This window comes from Apodemus sylvaticus, chromosome 11 (genome assembly GCF_947179515.1).
Source record: "Apodemus sylvaticus chromosome 11, mApoSyl1.1, whole genome shotgun sequence".
NCBI classification, from domain to species: Eukaryota; Metazoa; Chordata; class Mammalia; order Rodentia; family Muridae; genus Apodemus; species Apodemus sylvaticus.
In genome coordinates, this window is record NC_067482.1 from 1566801 (window position 1) to 1593311 (window position 26511).

The 26511-nt window shown below is 38.4% G+C and overlaps 1 protein-coding gene and 1 long non-coding RNA gene across 2 annotated transcripts in view; one reads left to right on the plus strand and one right to left on the minus strand.

The window, feature by feature from the left end:
• Positions 1-1538: 1538 nt before the first annotated feature.
• Positions 1539-26511, minus strand: part of Ccdc18 (coiled-coil domain containing 18) — a 120535-nt gene continuing 95562 nt past the window's right edge. The window contains exons 25-29 of the mRNA XM_052198339.1: positions 23198-23401; positions 19125-19262; positions 17532-17732; positions 5274-5741; positions 1539-1735 (exon numbers count right to left, since the gene is read on the minus strand). Of these exons, the coding sequence (XP_052054299.1) occupies positions 1721-1735; positions 5274-5741; positions 17532-17732; positions 19125-19262; positions 23198-23401 (1026 nt within the window). The 3' untranslated portion in view covers positions 1539-1720. The remainder of the gene's footprint in view (positions 1736-5273; positions 5742-17531; positions 17733-19124; positions 19263-23197; positions 23402-26511) is intronic.
• Positions 20426-26511, plus strand: part of LOC127695977 (uncharacterized) — a 114720-nt gene continuing 108634 nt past the window's right edge. Inside the window, exon 1 of the long non-coding RNA XR_007980151.1 lies at positions 20426-20522. This is a non-coding gene — a long non-coding RNA (uncharacterized LOC127695977). The remainder of the gene's footprint in view (positions 20523-26511) is intronic.

The following is a 26511-nucleotide window of genomic DNA, read 5'->3' on the forward strand; positions in this document are numbered from 1 at the left end:
AAACTAATGGCAGGCATAAAAGGTGTGCCTAATATTCCCTAAATTAATGTTGATGGATACATATTTATATATTTTTCATTTTATTATTATTTCAATTACTAAAAAAGCAGAGGTTAAACTTTCCTACTATGGTTGTGGACATTCTTTCATTCTTTCTTTTTAATTCTGTTTAAAGTTTGGTGTTGAGGTATATACATTTAAGAGTATATCTTCATTTACAATTAGGAAGCATCCTTTGTCTATGGTGACAACACTTTTCTTGGATGTTCACTTTGTCTGATATTAACATAGTCCTGAAGTTTTCTTATGCTTATTGTTTAATCAAGCCTATTGTTTGTAACATATTAGTGATTTTATATTTAAAATATATCAGATTGCTGGGCATGGTGGCACAAAGCTTTAATCTAGAGGCAGGGGCAGGAGAATTTCTGTGATTTCAAAGCCAAACCCAGTGTACACGGCAAGCTCTAGGCCAGCCAGGAGTACATTATATAATAAGACTGTGTCAAAAAAACCCAATTAGTTTTAATAATTAATAATTAGAAATCAGCCTTCTTTTGGATGCTGTCTTCCTATATGAATCTTTCGAAATGTGCTTCTAAGATATTCTTTATATTTTTGGTTTTCAGGATTTTACTACTATTTGAATAAGTAGGATTGTGTGTGTGTGTGTGTGTGTGTGTGTGTGTGTGTGTGTGTTTGTCTTACTTAGACTTTACTGAACTACAGGTTCTGTTTCAATAAGTTTGAGGTACTTTCAGCTATAACTTTTAATTCTACCCCAATTCTCTTTTTAACCTTAATGGTCTCCATACATACTGTATGCTGTTTTCATATGTATCCGATTATTTTTCTTCTTGTTCTGCAGACTGAATATTTTCTATTCATGTGTCTTTAGGTCAACTAATATTTCTGTCATTGCCAATTGTCATTGCTTCTGTTAGCTCACACTGGGTACTTTAAACTTTCAAATGTATGTTTTGGTTCTAGAATTTCTACATTGGTGCTGCTCAGATGGTTCTCCTGACATATGAATGGATGGAGCTGGTGAGATAGTTCCATGGTTAAGAGCACTGGCTCCTTTTCCAGAGGCCCTCTGTTTGACTCTCAGCACCCACAAGGTGACTAGTAACATATTAAGGTTTAAATGTTTGACGCTTAGTGATAACCAGGTATAAATGAAGTCACTAACCCAAAACTTTTGTTTAATACTTGCAGTGATTAACTTTCTTTATAACATATAGTTCTACCATGTTAAATTATTCTATTTAAAAACAGAAATAATACCATATCTACTTCATCAGACTGTTTTGAGGATTAAATGAGTTTCAAAATGTAAAGAATCTAAAATAGTAAATGATAAACAGTCTTAAGAACTTATCACAGAATAATTTGTAAACTCATAAAAGTATTATTACAAGTAAATATTTTAAAAATAGCAAAAAATATGAATGCATGACTAAAAATACAAATACTAAGTGTTAGCCATTATTGTTATGTAAGACAAAGACAAAGAAAACAGTAATTTTCACCAAAAATAATCAATAAATTGACTTAATTTTCACTACAAATAGTTATATTTTAAAAGGGTTTCTTTAAAATATTAAAATTTATTCAAAAATAATAAAATAACAGCTTCTATGAATATTCACTACATACATATAATAAATAGCACCGTACCAACAATTCCATTTTTCATGACATAGACATCTTCTTTTAATTACAGTTTTCCTCCCTAGAATAAAATAAAATAATGGATCAATATTACAAATATTAAAGTCATGTTGATTTATCATAAAAATCTACCATAACATTCAAGCACAAATTTAAAGATAAAGTGGGAAATATTTAACCAATTGGAAAAAAATCAGAAAATGTCAATAATATATTACATGGTTAAAAAAATCCAAGTTTGGAGATTATATAGAAGCAAACAGTTAAACCAGGTTTTAAGCTCCCAGCATGGGACATAAAATATAGATGCAAGGGCTGTAGAGAGGACTAAGCAGTTGAAAGACCAGGGTTTGACTCCCAGCAGTCATGTCTGGTGACTTACAAGTGTCTGTACTCCACCTCTTGGAGATCCTATGCTTTCTTCTGGACTCTGCAGGTGCACGTACTCACTTGTGGATAAATCCACATGAACACACACACACACACACACACACAATCATGATAAAATAAATATAAATCTTAAGAAGTAACATTCAGACATCAATGTCACATATGGTTTACACTAATATACATAGTAAAGGAGGGCAAACTGGTTATACAAATATGGAAAAAAATGAAGCGAAAAGTAAGAGAGAAATATTTGCAGCAGACATAGAAAAGAAGAAAGACAGAGGGAAGACTGAAGTTTTAAAGTACAGGTCAAATCTCACCATGCCTTGAATTTGTCATTGCCTATATATTCATGCTCCTGTTTTCTTTTTCTTTTCTTTTTTCTTTTCTTTTTTTCTTCTTCTTCTTCTTTTTTTTTTTTTTTTTTTTTTTTTGGATTTTTTTTAGTTTTTTGGAGACAGGGGTTCTCTATATAACTCTGGCTGTCCTGGAGCTCACTCTGTAGACCAGGCTGGCCTCGAACTCAGAAATCCGCCTGCCTCTGCCTCCCAGAGTGCTGGGATTACAGGTGTGAGCCACCACTGCCCGGCGCTCCTGTTTTCTTATTCTCTTGCTTTATCGTTTTTTTCTATCTTTGTTTTCCCTTTAGCTAGTTCTGTCACTTCTCATAATTAAACTTGTGAACTATTTACTACCAGTTTTGGAAATAAGATGGATATGAGTAATATTTTTTTTTTGAATTTGGTTTTTTTCGAGACAGGGTTTCTCTGTGTAGCCCTGGCTGTCCTAGAACTCACTCTGCAGACCAGGCTGGCCTCAAATTCAGAAATCCACCTGCCTCTGCCTCCCAGAGTGCTGGGATTACAGGCATGCGCCACCACTGCCCAGTGGATATGAGTAATATTTAATAAGCTCCTAAAGGCTCTTAGTTAGCTTCCTGGTAGATAATACCGGGTGATCTACATTTTACATGGCTGTCCGTCTATTGAGTTTGCTGAACTCCCTGGCAGGTGGTGTGTTTGTACTTCTCCACTTCTGAATTAACTACTTCATGTACTTTTCCTATTTCTTCTTTCCTAAGACAGTGTTTTTCTTTATAGCTCTGGCTCTCTTGGAACTCATTCCATAAACTAGGCTAGCCTTGAACTCAGAGATCCACCTGCCTCTTGCTCCCTGCTGGGATTAAAGGCCTGCTAGTTTTCTTGCTCTTAAACCTCTAATATCTTTGTCTGCTGTGATTGCACATGCCTTTAATCTTAGCATTGAAGAGGTAGAAGTAGGTGGATCTCTGTGAGTTGGAGGCTAGCCAGGGTTTGCATACTGAAACTGTAAAACAAACAAACAAAAAACAAAACCCAAATATACTAAAAACCCAACCCAAACCAAATCAACAAAGAACACCAAATATCTATTACCTTACCCTGACTTATATAATAACTTTGTTTTCACAAACAGACAATAAAGAAACTTCAATCCCAACAAAAAACTTCTTCTCCATTTGTTTCTTCTTATATAATCTTATTTAATTTCTTTATATATAGTCTTCCTTTTCACTGAGGTAAATGAACTATGCTCCTGTGTCTTTTACACAGACTAACTCTTCTGCTTTTCTATAATCTCATTTTAAGTCTATTTGAAATATGTTTCTCATTCTGTTCTCTGGGCTAAATTACCATTTTTCCATGTCTACCGGATTATTCCTATCAAGTCACAAAATGTTTATCTCATAATAAAAAAACAACAAAAGACCACCTTTTTAGTACTGCCTTACTTATTTCCTGTTTTTCAAAAGTTTGCATTTTATCAAAATCTTGCTGTTTCCTCTCTTTACAAAGCCTTCACACCTATTCTCACTCACAGGTTGTTGCAGAGGCCACTGACAGCCTCCATAGTAACACATGTGTCAGTCAGAATTGTTCTTTGCTTTACCTAGCAACAAGGCACAACTGACCTCCTTATGCTTTGTATTTAGCACGGCTTGTGAACTGTTATGTTCTCTTATTTTTTTCTAGTTCTTAAAATGTTTTTCAGTTAACTATATTGAAAATCTTTAGTCTCCATCCCTACCCTGCCCCCACTACCCTCTCCTTCCCTCCCTTCTCTCCCCCCCACCCTCTCTCTGATGGGGGTCTCACTGTATAGTCCTGGCTGGTCTAGAACTCAGAGATCTACCTTGCTTATTTCAAAAAAGTTGTCTTTGTTTGGTTTGTTGTTCATTATTTTGTTTTTTGTTTGTTTATTTTTGAGACAATACCTCATGCAGCTCAGTATTGCCTAGGAGTTACTCAACCATAAACTTCTAGTCCTTTAGAAGTTTATAGAAGGGTGAACCTAGAACATCAGGCATAGTAGACACACACTTTACCAACTGAACTATATTTCCCATCCTAGTTCTTCAATTTCTTGAATGATTAAAGGAAAACACTTCAGGAATGATTGTTTCTGTTTCCATTTATTTCACTGGTATAATCCAGTGTTATGGCTTTAAATGTCATCTATATGCTGATAATATCTAAATTTTAAACTTCAGTTTCAGAAACTGAATTGTTCATAATATCTCTGTATTGGCTGGTTTTGTGTGTCAATTTGACACAACGTGGAATTATCACAGAGAAAGGAGCCTCCCTTGAGGAAGTGCCTCCCTACGATGCAGCTATAAGGCATTTTCTCAATTAGTGATCAAGGAGGGAGGGCCCATTGTGGGTGGTGCCATCCCAGGGCTAGTAGTCTTGGGTTCTATAAGAAAGCAGGCTACTCAAGCTAGGGGAAGCAAGCCAGTAAGCAGTATTCATCCATGGCTTCTGCATCTACTCCTGCCTCCAAGTTCCTAACCTGTGTGAGTTCCTGCCCTGACTTCCTTTGGTGATGAACAGCAATGTGGAAGTGTAAGCTGAATAAATCCTTTCCTCCCCTCTCTGTTATATTTTGTACAGAAAAGAAACCCTAACTAAGACAATCTCCAAGCTACTATGCAAAATCCCAATTTAAGGAAGCCTGAAACTTCTGGTCTCAAACATTTGGATAAGGGAAAATCAATCTATATAGGATTTTCCCCCAAAAGTAATAAAATTGCATTCACTGAATAAAAAATATTAATTTTTAGGGGAGGGGTGAGGATATCCAACTTACGATTTTCCTGTTTCTGTCTCAGTCCAGAGATTATAAGTATACAACAAGTTAATTTATCTGGTAATATGTAAAATACATACCTGACTTAAACTAGTAGCTGTTTGCAGAGAAGACTTCTTCAGCAGTCTCACTTCTTTGTTTATGTATCTCAGCATTCCACTAAGAGTACTGAAGTCATTACTTTCAGAGCTATCATCTTCTAGGTTATACTGGAGAGGCTTAAATGACTCTGAATGGGTTAAAGGAAGCTCATTATGAACACTTTCTATCACCGAAGTCTGCTCTAATTGCATTTTCTTTAAGTCCTGTAGCAGTTCTTCAGAGAGATCGTCATTACCATGACTTTTGAAACTAAGGTCACTGGCACTAATAGAGCGACGTAGTTTTCTGCATTTGAAAAGTGATATCTGAGGATTTTTAGCAACCTTTGGATCGTGACTATCAGGTATAATTTCTGTTAGAGTTGTAAATGGAGCAGGTAGAAACTTGATGTCTTCTGTCTTTTCATGTCCAGAAATTTTGGCTTGCAATCTGTTTAATTCTGATTCCTGTAGAAAAATTGGTACATAGTGCATGCTTAATATTTTTCTGTTTAATAATAAACTACTTATAAAATCATAAACTCTTAGAAGTCATCTTTGTTAGCCTTTGTCTCAGTATGGGAACTTTTTTGAAAAAAAAATACTATTTTTTTTTTTTTTTTTTTTTTTTACAGTCCAGTCATCATCCACTCCCTGTCCAGGAATATGGGAACTTTTAAAATAATAGTTTTTGAGAATTTTACAAATTTTGTTCAAACCTTCTTCTACTACAGATAATTGCATTTTGTGAAAACTAAATATTTTTATTTCAAAACTGCTCCCAATATACTAAGGAATTTCATGAAATCTGAATTTTCCTTAGAGAATATTCAATAGTTAAAATTTTCAATCTTATACCTATAAGTTTATCTGGGAAAGTATAGTGGTGAATTATTTTTTCCTTAATCTAACATGGACATATATAAAAGGACTACTTTTATAATTTATAATAGGAAGTAAGTACATATTGGTTATTTCCTTAGTTATTTTTCTATTGCTGTGACAAAGCACCATGACCAAGGCAGTTTATAAAAGAAAGCATTCAGTGGGGCCATCATCATCACAGTGGGAAAGGATAACCGTAGGCAGGCAGGCAGGCAGGCATGTACTGAAGAAGTAGCTAAGAGTTTACATCTTATCCACAAGCAGGAGGCAAAGAAAAGAGAGCTAATAGGAAATGGCATGGACTTTTGAAACGTCAGAGCTCAAACCCACTGACATATATCTTCCAAAATGGCCACATCTCTTAATCCTTCCCAACAGTCCACTAACCTGGAACCAAGCATTCAAACATGTGAGCCTATACGGACCATTCTCATTCAAACCACTGCACTCTACTTCCTGGTCCCCAAAGGCCCACGGCCATATCACAGTGCAAAAGTCAAACTTCAAAAGATCTCAGTCTCAATAGTTTTAAAGCTAGGTCTCTTCTGAAACTAAAGGCAATCTCTTAATTACACTCCCTATAAAACCAAAAATCAAATTATACTTCTAATATACAATGGCACAGAAAATATGTTACCATTCTAAAAGGGATGAATGAGGGCACACTGAGGAAATACTGGACCAAAGGAAGACCAAAATCCAACAGGGCAGACTCTAAATCCTGTCGAAAGGCTTAGATGGCTTCACTCTTAACATCTTTGCTGACTCAGTTCCCTGTATTGGATTGGTTTCAGTCCCTGCCACACTTCTTCCTGACAGTCATCCCTCTGCTCTAGTACGTCCGTCATCTTAGTGTCTCCAACACAATCCTGACTTCACTTTCACAGCTTCAGGCAAGGAATTGTCTTTCCCAAGCTCCCAGCAAGGAATCTCATGCCACATGCCTAGCCACTGAGGTTTCCTTAACATGGAGGGAGATACCATAACTACTTTATTCCTGTATTATTCATGACTCTACAGCCAGAACCATCTGGCTGAAGCTGGCTCCCTCCTTCAATTCTATTTGCATAAGCTTTGTTATTGCCCATTAAAAACAGATAATTCCTAAGCCCTTTTCTTTTCACAAGTTGCTGGGTTATCTAGGTAGTGTTTCACCTCAAGGCAACAATCTCTTTATTTCTATGTCTTTCAGTATAAACTTTGGCTCCAACATTAAATATCCTGGTGCTCATTTTCTCTTCAAACTACATTATTCTTGTTCTTGTGGATCAGCATTAAGAGTGGTCACTAATAAACGACATGACAAAGTCAACATTTGGTTGTCTTGAAATCTCTGCCAACAAAATTAGTTTCAAACTCTTCAATTTAGCATCAGATAGATTTTTAGGACAAGAGCAAAAAGGAGCCACATTCTTTGCCAAAATATCACAAAAATGATTTCTAGCCCAATTGCTAATATTATTTTACTTTGAAACCTCTTGAATTGGGCCTCCACAGTTCACACAGCTATCAGTACTACTGTCTTTCAAGCTCATACTAGGGTAATATATTAAACCCTGCTTATAAGGCTCAACCACTTTTCCAGTCCAAAGTTAAAATTCTTCAACATTTCTTAAAACAAACAAACAATCACCAGCACTTTCAGGTCTGTTATAGCAACAGCACTCCCTGACATAAACGTCTGCTTTAGCTACTTTCCCACTGCTGTGACACAATACCATGACCAAGACATTTAATAGAATGAAGGATTTAATGGCAGCTTACAGTTTCAGAAGGTGAATCTAGGACAATCATGGTGTAGAACACAGCAGTAGATAGGCAGGGTGCTAGAGTAGCAGCTTATATCCGGATTCACACGTAGGAGGCAGAAAGAAAAATTCAACTGAAACTGGTCTGATATTTTGAAACATTAAAGCTCACCACCAATGATACAACTCCTCTAACAAGGCCACACCTCCTAATCCTTCCCAAACAGTTCCATAAACTAGGGACCAAGTATTCAAACATGAACCAAAAAGGGACATTTTCATTCAAGTCACCAGTTAATCTGTGCTTATGTCCTTATTATAAGAAAGCTTTCCAGCCGGGCGGTGGTGACACACACCTGTAATCCCAGCACTCTGGGAGGCAGAGGCAGGCAGATTTCTGAGTTCGAGGCCAGCTTGGTCTACAGAGTGAGTGCCAGGACAGCCAGGGATATACAGAGAAACCCCGTCTCGAAAAAACCAAATCCAAAAAAACCCAAAAAAACCAAAACCAGAGAGAGAGAGAGAGAGAGAGAGAGAGAGAGAGAGAGAGAGAGAGAGAGAGAGAGAGAGAGAGAGAGAGAGAGAGAGCGCTTTCCTAAACAAGAATTATTTTGGACAAGAAACTTTTAAGATATATACTAAAAAACCATAAGACCTACGAACATAATATTTTTGGAGAGCCAGAGGCAGCATGTTTTGTAATCTAACCTAACCTCGCCTCAAACTTGGGTTTGACTCTACTCCTCAGTTCTTAGTATGATGGAATTATAAAAATGCATCATTATACCTGGCTGTAATTTCAATTTCACAAGCAAAATAACATAAATATAAATAATATAGAGCCACCAACCATGACCTTGAATTCCTAAGCCTCATGTCTCTACCTCCCAAGTACTGAGGTTACAGGCATATACCCATTCATCTGGTTTTATGCAGTGCCAAGGATCAATATCAGGGTTTTGTGCATGTTAGACAAGCAGTCTACCAACTTAGCTACAATCCAGAACTATGTATACCCATGTCTAATTACTATGGCTACATCTGCTAATCTCTTAGATTAAAGGCCTTTATTCTTTCTCTTTATTGTCCTCTTTAATTAAGACAATAGAAATAGCTGAGGTTGACTTTAAGAGCTGTGTCAACCACTGTATTAAAACTACTATCACGTTACATTAGCTACAATAATTAATCACAATACTTCTCTCCTAAGATTTCTCTATTGATGACTTAAGAACTGCTACTATTTAGATGGCTGGAGGGATGGTTCAGTAGATAAGAACACTTGCTTCTCTTGCAGAGAACCTGGTTGGTGTAGTATCCACATGAAGACTTACAACCAACCATCCATAACTGAAGTTCTAGGAAATCTAGTTCCCTTTTCTGGCCTCTGTGAGTACTACATGAACATAGTGCACATACAGATTGACAGCAAAACACTTATATACAATATATAAAAATAAATCCTTTCACCGTTCTCACAGACATTACTTAGCAAGCAAGCAAAATAGTAACTATAAGTATGTATACAATGGAGAATATTTTAATTTTGAAGGTTGTTCATTTTCACAACGAAGATCTGTAATTTTATATGAAATGTTTTATTGAATATCGTCTTCATTTACATTGCCAATGGTAAAACCTTTCCTGATTTTCCTCCTCCCTAAAGACACCCCAACCCTTCCTACCACCCCCTGCCTCCACATATTAGCCCCTCCACCCGACTCACTCCCACCTCCCCCCTTTCGATTTCCCTTTGTTGGGGCATCTATTGAACCTTTACCTGACCAAGTACCACTCCTCCCACTGATGCCCAACAAGACATTCCTCTGCCACATTTTTTGGCTGGAACCATGTGTACCCCTTGGTTGATGGTTTAGTCCCTGGGAGCCCTGGGGCATCTGGGTGGCCAAAATCATTGTTCTTCCCATGGGGCTGTAAACCTCTTCAGCAACTCTGGACCACTCTCCAGCTCGTCCATTGGGGACCCCACACCCAGACCAATGGTTGGCTGCTGGCATCTGCCTCTGTAATTGTAAGGCTCTGGCAGGGCCCCTCCGGAGACAACCATGGCATGCTCCTTTTGCTATACACTTCTTGTTGTCCATAGTAGTGTCAGGGTTTGGTGACTCTTTATAGGATGAATGCCCAGGTAGGGCAGTCTCTGGGTGGCCTTTACTTCAGTCTCTTCTTCACACATTGTCTCTCTTATTGCTCCTGTGAGTATTTTGTTCCCTTTCTCAGAGGAACCAAAGCACCCTCACTTAAGTCCTCCTTCTTCTTGAGCTTCCCATGCTGGATGAATTGTAACTTATTTATTTTGAGCTTTTGGGATAATATCCGTTTATTAGTGAGTGCATACCATGTGTGTTCTTTTGTGATTGGATTACCTCGCTCAGGATGACACATTCTAGTTCCATCCATTTGCCTAGGAATTTCATGAATTCATTGTTTTTAATAGCTGAATAGTACTCCATTGTGTGTGTGTGTGTGTGTGTGTGTGTGTGTGTGTATGTATGTATGGATATATATCACAGTTTCTGTATCCATTCCTCTGTTGAAGGACATCTGGGTTCTTTCCAGCTTCTGGATATTACAAATAAGGCAGCTATGAACATAGTGGAGCATGTGTCCTTATTACATGTAGGAACATCTTCTGGGTATATGCCCAGGAGTGGTAGAGCTGGGTCCTCAGGTAATACTATGTCTAATTTTCTGAGGAATCACCAAACCGATTTTCAGAGTGGTTTTACCAGCTTGCAATCCCACCAGCAATGGAGAAGCTTTCCTTTCCCCTACATACTCTCCAGCATCTGCTTCTCCCTGTTTTCATCTTAGCCATTCTGACCAGTGTAAAGTGGAATTTCAGTGTTGTTTTGATTTGCATTTTCCTGATAACTAAGGATGCTGAATATTTCTTTAGGTGCTTTAGAGCCATTCAAGTTTCTTCAATTGAGAGTTCCCTGTTTAGCTCTGTACCACATTTGGTTTCTGTTGGTAATGATCTTGCATTTGCCTTTGGCCATCTTGTTATCTCTGGTGTTAGCTGGTCTTGCTGTCTCTACCTTCTCTGTCCTGCAGGCCTGTGTTTCTGTACTCCTGGGATTTCCTTTATCTCCAATGCCCTGCAAACAGCTGAATCCCCAGGAAGTATCAGGTGATGGGATCTCTCCTGTTGCAGACTTGGCAAGGGTCGATCGATGCCCTGCAGACTGGTAATTCTCAAATGTTCTGCTGCTGCCGGATCTCGAATACCATGCTGATGCTTATTCTCGTATGTTCTGCTTCTACCAGTTCGAATGTCCTACTGGTGCCAGTTCTCCAATGATCTGATCTGGAGGTTGCTGGGTAGTAGGTCCCAGAGCAGCTCTGGGCCTCGGATGCCCTGCTCCTGCCTGTTCTCCAGAGCGTATCAGGAAGTAGGATTCTTCCCATGTCAGAAGTGGCACAGGTCTACCATCTCCGAAGGAAAGAGATGGTGGCGGGGGGGGGGGGGGAGGGAGGGGTAGAAGGGAAGGAAAGGGAGTGGTGATCTGGAGGTTGCTGAGTAAAGAATCCCAGAGCTGCTCTGGGCCTCTAGGGGTGGGAGTGGGGGGGGGGGATTCTTACCGAATGTCCTGCTCCCACCAGTTCACTAGAGAGTATCAGGAAGTAGAATCCTCCCCGTGTCAGAAGTAGTACAGGTCTACCACATCCGACGGAACAGGGTGGTGGCGGGGAGGAGGAACTTATGTGAATTTTATAAGTGTACTGGTTGGTTTTGTGTGTCAACTTGACACAGGCTGCAGTTATCACAGAGAAAAGAGTTTCAGTTGGGGAAGTGCCTCCATGAGATCCAACTGTGAGGCATTTTCTCAATTAGTAATCAAGGGGGAGGGCCGCTTGTGGGTGGTACCATCCCTGGGCTGGTATTCTTGGGAAGCAAGCCAGTAAGGAACATCCCTCCATGGCCTCTGCATCAGCTCCTGCTTCCAACCATGCTTGAGTTCCAGTCCTGACTTCCTTCTGTGATGAACAGCAAACGTGGAAGTGTAAGCTGAATAAACCCTTTCCTCCCCAACTTGCTTCTTGGTCATGATGTTTGTGCAGGAATAGAAACCCTAAGACAATAAGCTTCTAGAACACCAGGAAAAAAAAAAAGTGTGTGTGTACACATAGAAACGAACATATATATTGGTTTGCCTTGACCAGGGGTTCAACCTAGGATGGCATACATGCTGGTTATCACTGACTCCAAGCAGTAGGAATATTATCTTAATAAAAGCACCAATATTAAGTTCATTCTTTTTTTTTTTTGCATAAGTCTAGTCACTTCCTTTTTTATTCAGATTGGACAAGGCAACCCAGTAGGAGGAAAGGGTCCCAAAGGCAGGCAACAGAGTCAGAGACAGTCCCTGCTCCCACTGTTGGGAGTCCCACAAGAAGACCAAGCTACACAACTATTAGATATGTGCAGAGAGCCTGGGTGAGTCTCATGCAGGCTCCCTGGTTAGTCGTTCAGTCTCCGTGAATCCCTGTGAGCCCAGGTTAGTTGATTCTGCGGGTTTTCTTGTAGTGTCCTTGACCTCTCTGGTTCCTACAATCATTCCTCCCCCTCTTGCACAGGATTCTCCAAGCTCCTCCTCGTGTTTGGCTGATTTCAAGTTGTACAATAGAGCAACAGTAATAAAAACTGCATGGCATTCATATATGAACAAACCATGTTGATCAGTGGAATCGAACAAAGTCCCTGATATAAGTCCACACACCTTGGACACTTGATTTTTTACAAAGAAGCCAAAATTATACAATGGAAAAAAGAAAGCATCTTTAACAAATGATGCTGGTCTAACTGGATATAGGCATGTAAAAGAATGCAAATAAATACACACTTACCACCTTGCATAAGTGGATCAAAATCTCAACATAAAGCTGAATACACTGAACCTCATAGAAGAGAAAGTGGGGATAGTCTTGAACTCATAGGTACAGGAGATGACCTCCTGAACAGAACACCAATATCCAGGCACTAAGATCAGCAACTAATAAATGGGACTTAGGAAACCAAAAAGCTTCTGTAAGGCAAAGGACACTGTTAATTGGACAAAGTGCAATCTTTGGAATTGGAAAGTACTTTTTACCAACCCCCTAACTGATTGAGGACTAATATCCAAAATATACAAAGAACTCAAAAAATTAGCTAGCAAAAAAACAAATAATCTAATTTAAAAATGAAATACAGATCTAAACAGAAAATTATCATTGAAGAATCTCAAATGGCTGAGAAACACTTAAAGAAATGTTCAATGTCATTAGCTACCAGAGAAATACAAATCAAAATCACTCTGAGAGTCTTACACCTTTCAGAATGGCAAAGATAAAAAGACAAGTGGCAGTTCATGCTGGCGAAGATGTGGAACAAGGGAACACTCCACTCCTCATTTGCTAGTGGTAATGTAAAATCAATATGGCAGTTCCCTCAAAAATTGGGAATCGACCGACCTCAAGATCCACCTCAAGATCTATACTCTTTGGCAAATACTCAAAGCACACTCCATACTACCACAAGGACACTTCCTCAACTATGTTTGCAGCAGCTTTATTTGTAACTGCCAGAAACTGGAAACATTTAGATGTACTTCACTTGAAGAGTGGATAAAGAAAACTAAAATAAATGTAAAGTGGTATATTTACACAATGGAGAATTACTCAGAGCAAAAAACAATGACATTATAAAATTTGCAGGCAAGGGGACGGAATTAGAAAAGTTCATCCTGAATGAGGTAACTTAAACCCAGAAAGAGAAACATAGCATGAACTCACTCATACCTAGATTATTAACTTTAAAGTAAAAGATAATCATGCTTTAATCCACAGAAGCAGAGAGGCTAAGTAACAAGGAGGGCTCAAGGGCCAGGGGTCGGATGGGGTGTAGGATGCATGAATATCACTGTAAAGGGGAAATAGAATAGACATTTCTTTTCGGGTGGCTGCAGGTTGGAGGGGTCTGGATTGGAGGATGGGGATGGGAACACGAGGGATCAGGTGGGGAAAGGAAGGAGGGAGAGAGTACCAAGAGAGAGAACTGGTGTCAGGAGAGGGAACATTTCTGGGACAAGTAGAAACCTAGAGCAATGGAAACTCCTAGAAATCTATATGGGTGACCCTAGCTAAGAGTTCTAGCAATGGGGGAGATATGGAGCCTCAACTGGCCAGATCCTATAACTAGGCAAGACTTCCACTGGAAGGATTGGGATATCAATCCAGCTATAAAGCCCTTGACCTACAATTTGTCCTGCCTACAAGATGTGCTGGGGTAAATGTGGCAAGAACATGTGGAAGTGGGAACTGGTTCTTCTTGAGACCCAGGTCATGAGAGGGAGCCCAACCCTGACACTACTTGGAAGGCAAGGACCTAGAGGCTGGATAGCCCAGAGACCAAGGATAGAACCAATAATGACTGGCAAAACAACAACAACAAAAACAAACAAGTCAATGAAATTCCTACTGATATTCTGCTATACTCATAAATTGGTGCCTAGCCTAATGGTCATCAGAGAGACTTCATCTGATGGAAACAGATGTAGAGACCCACAGCCAAACACCAGTATGTTCATTTTTTTTTTTTTTGGATTTTTTGTTTGTTTGTTTGTTTTTTTGAAACAGGGTTTCTCTGTATAGCCCTGGCTGTCCTGGAACTCACTCTGTAGACAAGGTTGGCCTCGAACTCAGAAATCTGCCTGCCTCTGCCACCCAGAGTGCTGGGATTACAGGCGTGCGCCACCAATGCCCTGCCAGTATGTTCATTCTTAACATACATACACAAACACAGTGCTTAGCCTAAATACTCTATTAATGCAAAAGACTGAATCCAGAGCATCCTGGATGTTAAACACAAACTCAGTCACGATGCTATATTACCAGCTCCTAAATATAATTTTAGATTATATCTATTCACATGCATATAAAAGTAATATGACAGTAAACTGTATTACTGAAAAAGAATGAGTTACTAAGTTAAGCACAATACTGGAAATATGGAGAAGGTATTAGCTGATTTTATTTCTTTTTCAATGACTTCTATCTTGCCACCACTCTGTTCTTCATTTTAAAGGTCTTCACTGATAACTTTACCTTATACATTAGCAGTTGTAAATGAGGATTTATGCATCCATACTGTTAATTTCAAACTCCACACAAACTGTTATAATCAAAATGATGAACACACAGCCTACGCCATTTAAAAACCATACACATTAAAAACTGCATGGTATTGGTACAGTGACAAGCAGGCAGATCAATGGAACAGGATTGAAGATCCAGATCACACACCTATGGCCACTTGATCCTCGACAAAGGGGCTGAAAACATCCAATGGAAAAAAGATAGCCTTTTCAACAAATGGTGCTGGTTCAACTGGAGGTCAGCATGCAGAAGAATGCGAATTGATCCATCCTTGTCTCCTTGTACTAAGCTCAAATCCAAATGGATCAAGGACCTCCACATAAAGCCAGATACTCTGAAGCTAATAGAAAAGAAACTGGGGAAGACCCTTGACGACATGGGTACAGGGAGAAAGTTTCTGAACAGAACACCAATAGCGTATGCTCTAAGAGCAAGAATTGACAAATGGGACCTCATAAAATTACAAAGTTTCTGTAAGGCAAAGGACACCATCAAAAGGACAAATCAGCAACCAACAAATTGGGAAAAGATCTTCACCAATCCTACATCAGATAAAGGGCTAATATCCAATATATATAAAGAATTCAAGAAGTTAGACTCCAGAAAACCAAACAACCCTATTAAAAAATGGGGTACAACGTTAAACAAAGAATTCTCACCTGAAGAATTTCGGATGGCGGAGAATCATCTTAAAAAATGCTCAACTTCATTAGTCATTAGGGAAATGCAAATCAAAACAACCCTGAGATTTCACCTTACACCAATCAGAATGGCTAAGATTAAAAACTCAGGAGACAGCAGGTGTTGGCGAGGATGTGGAGAAAGAGGAACGCTCCTCCACTGCTGGTGGGGTTGCAAATTGGTACAACCACTCTGGAAATCAGTCTGGTGGTTCCTCCGAAAACTGGGCACCTCACTTCCAAAAGATCCTGCTATACCACTCCTGGGCATATACCCAAAAGATTCCCCAGCATGTAATAAGGATACATGTTCTACTAAGTTCATAGCAGCCCTATTTATAATTGCCAGAAGTTGGAAAGAACCCAGGTATCCCTCAACAGAAGAGTGGATGCAAAAAATGTGGTATATCTACACAATGGAGTACTATTCAGCCATTAGAAACAATGAATTCATGAAATTCTTAGGCAAATGGATGGAGCTAGAGAACATCATACTAAGTGAGGTAACCCAGACTCAAAAGATGAATCATGGTATGCACTCACTAAAAAGTGGATATTAGCCTAGAAAACTGGAATACCCAAAACATAATCCACACATCAAATGAGGTACAAGAAGAACGGAGGAGTGGCCCCTTGTTCTGGAAAGACTCAGTGAAGCAGTATAGAACAAAACCAGAACGGGAAAGTGGGAAGGGTTGGGTGGGAAAACAGGGGGAGGGAAGGGGACTGATGGGACTTTCAGGGAGTGGGGGTCCAGAAAAGGGGAAATCATTTGAAATGTAAATAAATATATCAATAAATTAAAAAAAAAGCCATACACATTTAAATCCAGTTTTAAAAAGTTCTGAATATAATCTTATATTTTTACCTCATAATTTTCAAAGTAGCTTTATTGATTTTGAAAGAGCTTCAACTGTTTTTTAAGGCACATCAGGTAATGGATATTAGCCCAGAAGTTCAGAATACCCAAGACACAATTCACATATCAAATGATGCCCAAGAAGAAGGAAGGAGAGGTCCTTGGTCCTGGAAAGGCTCAATGCAGCAGTGTAGGGGAATACCAGGACAGGGAAGCTGGAACAGGGGGAGGGGGGAGGGCTTATGGGACTTTTAGGGAGGGGGGAAACCAGGAAAGGGTAAATCATTTGAAATATAAATAAAGAATATATCAATTAAAAAAAAGGAAAAAAAGACAACAAAAAAAAAACCCCCCAAAAAATAAAATTCTTGATTCCTTTAAACAGGTCAAGAAAGAAATAAAATACCTTTTTATGTGATAAATGAGAAAATAAATAATATAATGTATTCTTGGAGAATGTGAAAAATTGGGAAAATTTGAACATTTAATACAAATATAAATTACTACAATGAAAAAAAAGGCACATCAGGTATAAAACCCAAGAGTAAATATTATAAATAGAAGAATTTATATTTAGACATATAAATTATTTTGTGATAAAGGTATACTGTGTTTCACATTTTTTTTCTAAAAATGATGTATTTTATTTTAAGTCAATAATCTGTCATGAAGACCTCTATATATGAGAAAAGGAAAATACATTTTTCTTTCTTTTTTCTCTTTTTTTGTTTTTTTGCGACAGGATTACTCTGTGTAGCCCTGGCTTTCCTGGAACTCACTCTGTAGACCAGGCTGGCCTCGAATTCAGAAATCCGCCTACCTCTCTGCCTTCCAAATGCTGGGATTAAAGGCATGCACCACTACTGCCCGGCCGAAAACCTATGTTTTCACAAATGCATTTCATTACTTTTATCTGTTTACCTACTTTAATAAGTAGTGCTTCATTTGCAGCCTCAATGACTTCATTCCTGTCTTGAACTTGTTGATGCAAATTGCTCACAGTATCTTGAGCTTCTTCTAATTCCTGTTTTGCTTTCTCTAGTTGTTCATTTAGTTGTTGGACAGAAGTCTTTTGAGAGTCAGCAGAAATCTTCCACTTTGTATGGTTCTCTTGATGTGAAATCATCTTTATAATCCCAAAATTATAAAAAGAAAATAGGATGGAGTTATTTTCAACAACATTCTAATACCTGCTTTTTACTTTTCCTCAAAAGATACTAAATGTATAGCTATAAACATTTGATTTCACACTAAATGCAATACTCAAGGAAGAAAAGAAAGGAATACATGCTTAATTCACATAATAGTTAGCTATACATCAGACTTGGATTCAGATTTATATAAATAAATTTAAAATAAATTTTTGAGACAACTGGAGAAATATGAGAAATGACTGTACATGTAATATAAAGAAAATATTCTCATAGTTGGGTGTGGTAGTACATGTCTTTAATCCTGGCACTGCAGGGGCAGAGAGGCAGGTGGGTTTCTTCAAGTTCTAGAACAGCCTGGTCTACATAATGAGTTCCAGGACAGTCAGGACTTATACAGAGAGGCTCTGTCTCAAAAAAGAAAAATCCAAACAAACAACAGCAAAAATAAATAAATAAATAAAAATAAACCAAAGAACAAAAGCATAAAAAAGAAGAAGAAATAAAAATAAAAGAAAGAAAATAGAGATGGGGGACTTCTCTGGCACTGGGTCACAAGGTTAGTGAGGCAGAGGCAGGTGAGTTTGAGGCCTGCCTGGTCTCCATAGAGAGTTCCACAAAAGCCAGAGCTACATGTGAGACAATATTCCAAGGGGAAAAGGTGTAATACAAATGCCTCTTTAGCCTTTGCTTTCCAGAAAAAAAAAATGCTTTCTTAGCACCAAACTCAATACTATTTAAAACTTATAGAACGATTTTGGGTAATATTTTCAAATATTTTAAAAGAAAGAAAAATATTCTAATTAGTAGTACTGTTCATTTGAATAAAGGTTCAAAATATATTGACAAAATGGCTCTAGTGTTGCTTCTGTATCAGAACAGATGTTAGAAATTACCAAGTACTGTACTATATTTTCACATCACATAAAATGGTTTGTCTATGATAAATATTTCCAATTTGTTTTTCACAAGTTCTATAATCAATTATAATAAGTCAGGCTCTAATCTCAGATCTTCACACATAATAACTAATTGATTCCTTATGACAGTCCTATGAGATAACGATAATCATTATATAAATCTTGGAGAGATTAAATAACTTATTCAATTATTCAGTTACGAAACAGAACTGGGATTCAGCATGCCTGCCTCAGGAACTAGACCCAGAGCACAACAGCTTTTGAAGTTCAAGAATATTAAAGGTAGGAAATCTATTTAGCTTAAAATGAAGATCACAATGTATTACAGTCACATTACAACTACATTAAAGATCACGATAAACACTTCAAACACTAGACTCATGCTTTCATCCTATTAAGTCAATTCATCTTAGTGGGGGAAACTGACACAAATTTAATTTTTTTTACCTCCATATGATAAGCTTCTTTAAGAGATTCTACTTCTGAGGATAATTTCTTTATTTCTGCTTGCATTCTTGCTTCTAAATGAGCTTCACGTACTTGAGAAGCCCCTAGTTCTTCAGCCAAACGATTTCCATGAGCTTCCTTAAAAATGACACATTAAATAAAAGTAATGTAGGTAGCTTACTTAGTTTATCATAGCTAAATCAGCTCAGTGCCTTCATGGAAGCAAGCTAATCTTTATGTAAAAACACATGCTTATTATACAGTACACTTTTGAATATAGACATTTCAGAGATGACCAAAAAAAAGTACATTATATTCTACATAAGTTGATGAGCCAATCCTTTCTTGAAACAAAAAAACCATAAAATGCTCAACTTTGGCAAACAATTATCACCACTTTGGCAGAAAAGAACCTGTTCTCAGGTGTGTCTGTGTATTTTTTTCTCACCATATAAATCATTTGCTTTTACAAGAATGATTTGTATTTTTTAAAAAATCTGTAGGAGTGGTTTTTTTCTGAATATACTTACACACACACACACACACACACACACACACACACACACACACGCACAAACACATACACAATTTGTGTGCCTGGTACCCACATACACCAAAACAGGGGGTTGGATCCCCTAGAACCAGAGCTACAGATAGTTGTTAGACAGTTTTTAGCCACCATGTAGATGCTGGAAATTAGAGCCAGGACCTCTAAAGAGCAGCCAAGTTCTCTTAACTGCTGAGCCATATCTCAAACCTACTTAAGTTAGTCAATCCAAGTTGTGGTTATATTTTAATTACAAGACTTTACTACATGCAGTAGTCTCCCCTTGAGTAAAAAAGGTTTGTTCTCTGTTGTTTTACTTTCTACAGTTTCAGCAACCTGAAGTCAAACATAGTCCAAAGATAATAAATGTGAAATTACAGAAATAACCAATTTATTAGCTTTAAAATTGTGGACTATTCTGAACAGCATGATGAAATATTGTATGTCTTGCTCAGACCACCACAGCATGAAGCATCCGTTTGTCCAGTACAGCTCAGCTACTATCATAACTGTGTTCCAGGAACCCTCTTTTGACTTAATAATGTCCCAGAAGTGCCTATCTCAAAGAGTACAGTGTGTGTGTGTGTGTGTGTATGTGTGTGTGTGTGTAGAACTGAGCATACATCTACTAAAGGTCTTTGAAATGTGCATTTCTCACGGATAAGAAGAAACACTAATGAAATATGGATGGAAATATTTTAAAGTAAGAACTAAGTTGGGTTTTTTTTTGGGGGGGGGAGGTGTTCAGTTTTTTGAGACAGGGTTTCTCTGTATGGCCCTGGCTGTCTTGGAGCTCACTCTGTAGACCAGGCTGGCTCGAACTCAGAAATCCGCCTGCCTCTGCCTCCCAAGTGCTGAGATTAAAGGCGTGCACCACCACTGCACCACCCCGGCCCTAAGAACTAAGGCTAGAACTAAGTTTTAAAACAACTCAACAAGGTCATAAACATCTGATACCCAATCAGAACCAGTCAAAACTACTAAAAACTACTTGAGATGTCACATACACATTGCCCCAACAATAACAATAAAACCAGATATTCTATTATTTTAATTCTCTAACTGGAAAAAAAGTAAAATAACTAGAGGATGGACTATGGGTATTGTGTTATAGCTCTGAGGAGAAAGGAATCCTAGCAGTTGGGAGCCACGGAATACCATAGTCACAACATATAACAAATCTCGTGCAACAGATTTACTGAGAGGAAAATACCCAGAAGGGTGGTTGCTTCTGCTTGGGGGAGAAGCAACAGAGGACTGAGCATAAGACAATCTGTGTGACCTTAATGATGGGCCTGCTAGTGTGAACAGCTCTCCAGGGTAAAGACTTCCAAGGTGGGGATTGGTAGAACTCCAAGACCAGAATTTGAGTCTTGTACTCTGGGTGGCAGGGTGGGTCAGTCCTTAGGGAAATGGGAGTCCCATGGGTTCAATCTGGTGGTAGGAGGTCCTCAAAGGCAGGGCCTGGCCATTCATGTGAGCTGAAGAGTTACAAGTATGACTTATGTAAAAAGACTAAATAAGATTATAATTATTCATAAAAATATCCAGGTTTGACCAAAACCAAAAGATAGACATGAATCTATAATTAGTTTGGGATTAAAATGTAATATTTTTAAAGCTTGCATTTTAAGTAATCTCCCATTTAAACTCACTTTGAAACTAAGTGATCTTAGTTGATCAAATAAAAGCAATTATACTAAACTCAGACATTACCAACAAGGAACACAAATGATATAAAAGTAGACATCTTCCCTTTTTTAGGTAAACATCCCAATATCTGTTATATTGCTAATAAATTTTCCTACATATTCTTAACAGCTCTAATAATCCAGAAATATGAATAAATACAGCCAAGCCTAACAAAAACTAAAGGTAAAATTGTTTTTAGATATGATAAATTATTAAGTAAAAAAGAAAGCAGAAAAATAACAACTTCCAGAATAAAAATAAAAATTTTTCTCGAGGTCTAAGTAATTAAAAGTAAATCAATCTAAATTCTCTTTAATCAAGTTGCTAAATGTATTTCTGAGAAAATTCATTTTTATTACTACTCTTGATTTTTAATAGTACTTTACCATCACAAACCTTCTGAAATGAAGTTTTTATAAAAGTGAGAAATTTTGAGTTTTTAATTTAGAAGATGGCAAGAACACTTGAACATCTAAAGTGCTACACAACTCAATTTATTGAGAACTAGTGTGGCCAGAGTTCACTTTTGAAGGGTCTTTATTATAAAATATTATATTATAAAAACTTTAGAACATAAGGACAATACTATTAACTTATTTAAAAAATTGTAGCAATATGTACATAACATAAAAGTGATTATTTTTTTAAATAGTATCCCACAATGTAGCCCAGGTTAGCCTCAAACTGAAGCTTCCCCTTCTTTGGCTGACTATGTTCTGGGATTACAAATGTAGAATACCACACCTGATTCTACTATTTTAACCATTTTGAAGTGGATAGTCTGGTGACATGAAACACAACATGATGTATCTTCACACTGACTGCAAAGTATCTGAGACAACTGTAGTGGGAACTAGAAAATATTTTTCATGAAAAAGTTAATCATGATGGTTTACTACAGAGTAATTAATTATATCAAATATATACTTCTATTTTATTGCCATTGTGGTATTTGTCTTAGTTTGGGTTTTATTTCTGTGAAGAAACACCATGACAATGCAACCCTTATAAAGGACATTTAATTGGGGCAGTTTCAGGTTTCGTCCATTGTTATCATAGCAGGAAACATGACAGCGTGTAGCATGATGGTAGAGAAGGATCTGAGAGTTAGTTCTCCATCTTGATCAAAGGCAGCCGGGAGGAGACTGACTTCCAGGCAGCTAGGAGGAGGGTCCCAAAGCCCATGCCCACAGTGACACACTTCCTCCAATGACACCACACCCACTCCAAGGCCACACCTCTAATTAGTGCCACTAGCAGGGCCAAGCATATTTGAACCACCACAGTAATGTTAAAGTACAGAGTTATGAAAAGTCTTTGAATTATTGAAATGTCAAAATAACTTACATGTAAACCATTTCTATCATGCATAGTTGTGTCAAACCCACCCACACTAATCACACTCTTGCTTCTACTTCCCTTCCCCAGGCACCCCTTCTTCCCTATGCATCTATTTTTCTCCAAGATTCCACATATGAGAGTAAACACATAATTTTAAAAAAATACATTTATACTATAGTACAACACAGTACAAAATAAAAAGGTAGCTGGGCGTGGTGACGCATGCCTGTAATCCTGGGAGGCAGAGGCAGGCGGATTTCTGAGTTCAAGGCCAGCCTGGACTACAGAGTGAGTTCCAGGACAGCCAAGGCTACACAGAGAAACCCTGTCTCAAAAAAACAAAACAAAAAAAAAATTAATTAATTAAAAAAAAAAAGGTTAAGTACTGGTGGTTTAGTGATGGGCTTTATTATCTGCCTATCTGCCTTCTTTTAAAAAGGAATTAAAATTTAAAACTTCTTCAGTAATACAAAATCATTTAGAATAGGTTTACCTTCTCTTTAGAGAGTTGCCTTACATCCTCCAGCTCACCAGCAAGCCTTTCTATTTCTCTCTGTGCTTGGACTTCTTGGCGACGAGCCTCTACCAGTTCTGAATGAGTGTTCTGCATTTGCTCCTGGGTTAGCCTCAGTTCGTGCCCCAAATCAATGACCTCCTTGTACTGGGTAGCAATGTACTGTTCCTGTTCTTTCATAACCTGAAAAGCACAAGATATTTGTGGGTTTCAAAATGAAATTTATAGTTATAAAATACATACTTATGATTTACTTCTTTGTTTTCATAAGAAAATTCCCCTAAAAATATCTTTATAAAATAAAATGAGCATGTACCACTATAAGTTAATATAGGGAGAGGTGCTGATTCCCTAAATGGTTTTTTTTTTTGCAAGAATTTTTTTATTATTATTTTTATACACTCCATATTTTATTCCCCACTCCGCCAACCCCTGTCCACCCTCCAACTGTTCCACATTCCATACCTCCTTCCCTCCCCCTGTCTCCATATGGATGTCCCTACCCCCACCCCACCTGACCTCTAAACTTGCTTCCAATCTCTTGACGGTTAGGTGCGTCATCTCTGGATGAACACAGACCGGCAGTCCTCTATTGTATGTGTGTTGGGGGCCTCAAATCAGCTAGTATATGCTGCCTGTTTGATGGTCCAGTGTTTGAGAGATCATAGGTGTCCAGATTAATTGAGACTGCTGGTCCTCCTACAGTGATGCCCTCAGTTTCATTCAGCCTTCCCTAATTCAACAGCAGGGGTCAGCTGTTTCTGTTCATTGGTTGGGTGCAAATATCTGCATATGACCTCTCCTGAGGTTGCCTGTTGGAAATCAATCTGGAGGTTCCTCAGAAAATTGGAAATAGAACTTCCAGAAGACCTAGCTATACCACTCTTGGGAATATACCCAAAAAATGCCCAACCATGCCACAGGGGCACGTGTTCCACTATGTTCATAGCAGCCTTGTTTGTGATAGCCAGAAACTGTAAACAACCCAGATGTCCCACGACTGAAGAATGGATACAGAAAATATGGTTCATTTACACAATGGAATACTACTCAGCTTAAGAACGAGGACATCCTGAGTTTTGCAGGCAAATGGATGGAACTAGAAAATATCCTGAATGAAGTAACTCAGATCCAAAAGGACATGCATGGTATGGTATGTATTCACTAATAAGTGGATATTATCCCCCTCCCAAAAAAAAGTAAAGAATACCTGAGATACAGTCCACAAACTCAAAAAAGTCAACAAGCTGAAGTGACCAAGTGAGGATACCACAAATCTCACTTGAGAGGGAGAAGAAAGCAATCACAAGTGGAGAGGGAGGGAGGGAACTGGGAAGGAAAGTAGATTGGATGGGAGAGTAGGGAGAGGGCAACCTGTTCCGACATTGGGGGAGGAAAAAAGACTAAAGCCCCGAGGGCCAGCAGGAAGAATGGAAACAGGCAACCCTAACTGGTTCTTGATTGTGTCAGTGTGGAAGGGCTAGAGCCAACTGCTGGACAGAAGAAAGAACTGTGGGACTTCCAGGTCCCAGGAGAAGGAAAAGGACACCCAGGGAAAGAAAGAACAGGTAATTTCAGCTAGGCTTTGGAAGGAGAAGCTCGAATCAGCCATGTAAGATCTTGGGGAAGCTAGAACCTCTGCTGGCGGTGGCTACAGGCTAGCTGATAAGGTTAGGACAGGAGATTCTGTGCCCAGCAATTGTGCTATCTGGCAAGTTCTAAGATAATAAAGCTGCCTGGGTCTCATCTGAGGAGCAGAGGTGGGCAGAGAAAGAGAGAAGCCAGGGAAGTGGCAGCTTGGCGAAGCTAGCTGGGAGGGGCCTTTGGAGAGTAGACAGCAGCTCCAGGCTTTCCAGGGTTGGGGGTGGTTTCTATTGATCCTGGTCTAAGTCAGATGGAGAAATGGGAACCAGGAGGGGTCGGAGCGTAGGCTGAGCTCCTGGGAAGGTGGTAGCATGCTTTTCAAAATCACACATAACATGTTAATATTTTTAAAAGCCTTAATCATAATAAAATGACAAATCTCTAACAAAGTGGGAAGTTTTTTAGCCTAGGGATTAAATCCAGAGCCTCGACCTTCTGAGCAAGTGCTCTGCCACTGAGACACATGCCCAACTGCTTTTTAAAAAACTGTATTTGAGGGGCTGGAGAGATGGCTCAGCAGTTAAGAGCACTGATTGCTCATCGAGAGTATCTGAGTTCAATTCCCAGCAATCCCCTGGTGGCTCCCAACCATCTGTAATCTGATGCCCTCTTCTGGTGTGTCTGAAGAGAGCAATGGTATACTCATAAAACAAAATCAATAAATAAATCTTTTTTTAATATATATTTTTATTTTCTATATTCTTTGTTTACATTCCAAATGATTTCCCCTTTCCCAGATCCCCCCTCCCCATATGTCCCATAAACCTTCTTCTCTCCACCCATTCTCCAATCACTTCTCTCCTTTTTCTCTGTCCTGATACTCCCCTCCAACACTAGATCAATCCTTTCCAGGATCAGGACCCTCTCCATACTTCTTCATGGGAGTCGTTTGTTATGTTATTTGTGTCTTGGGTATTCAGAGCTTTTGGGCTAATTAATATCCACTTATCAGAGATTGCATTCCATGTGTATTATTTTGTGTTTGGGTTACCTCACTTAGGATGATATTTTCCAGATCAAACCATTTGCCTAAAAAATAAATCTTTAAAAAATAAAAATAAAATAAAAACTGTATTTGAGGGCTAAAGAGATGACTCAGCGGCTCTTCCAAAGGTCCTGAGTTCAAATCACAGCAACCACAAGGTAGCTCACAACCATCCATATGAGATCTGATACACTCTTCTGGGCTGTCTGAAGACAATTACAGTGTAGTTATATATAATAAATAAATAAATATTTTTTAAAAAACAATTGTATTTGAGAGACAGTTACCCAAATTAGTCTCAAACTGTAGTCTTCCTGTCTTCTCACCATTCTCATTAGCTAGAATGACAAGCATGCACACTACTGCAAGGCCTTCAGTTACTCTTCTATCTTAGCTGGGGGTCTTGCCCAGGCTACCCTAAAAGACAGAGAGTAGTCTGGGCTAACATTCAACTTGAGATTCTTCTTTCTGAGCCTCCAGATTAGAGATATATGTTACCACTCCCTGCTTAGAAACTCTTATTGAAATATTCTGCATGACTTTAACATATGTAAATTATATAACCCTTTATCATAAGTATATAACATCTATGAAACAGTATCAAATACTATGGCCAGAAAAACACACACACACACACAAACAAACACTCAAAACCCTAACATTT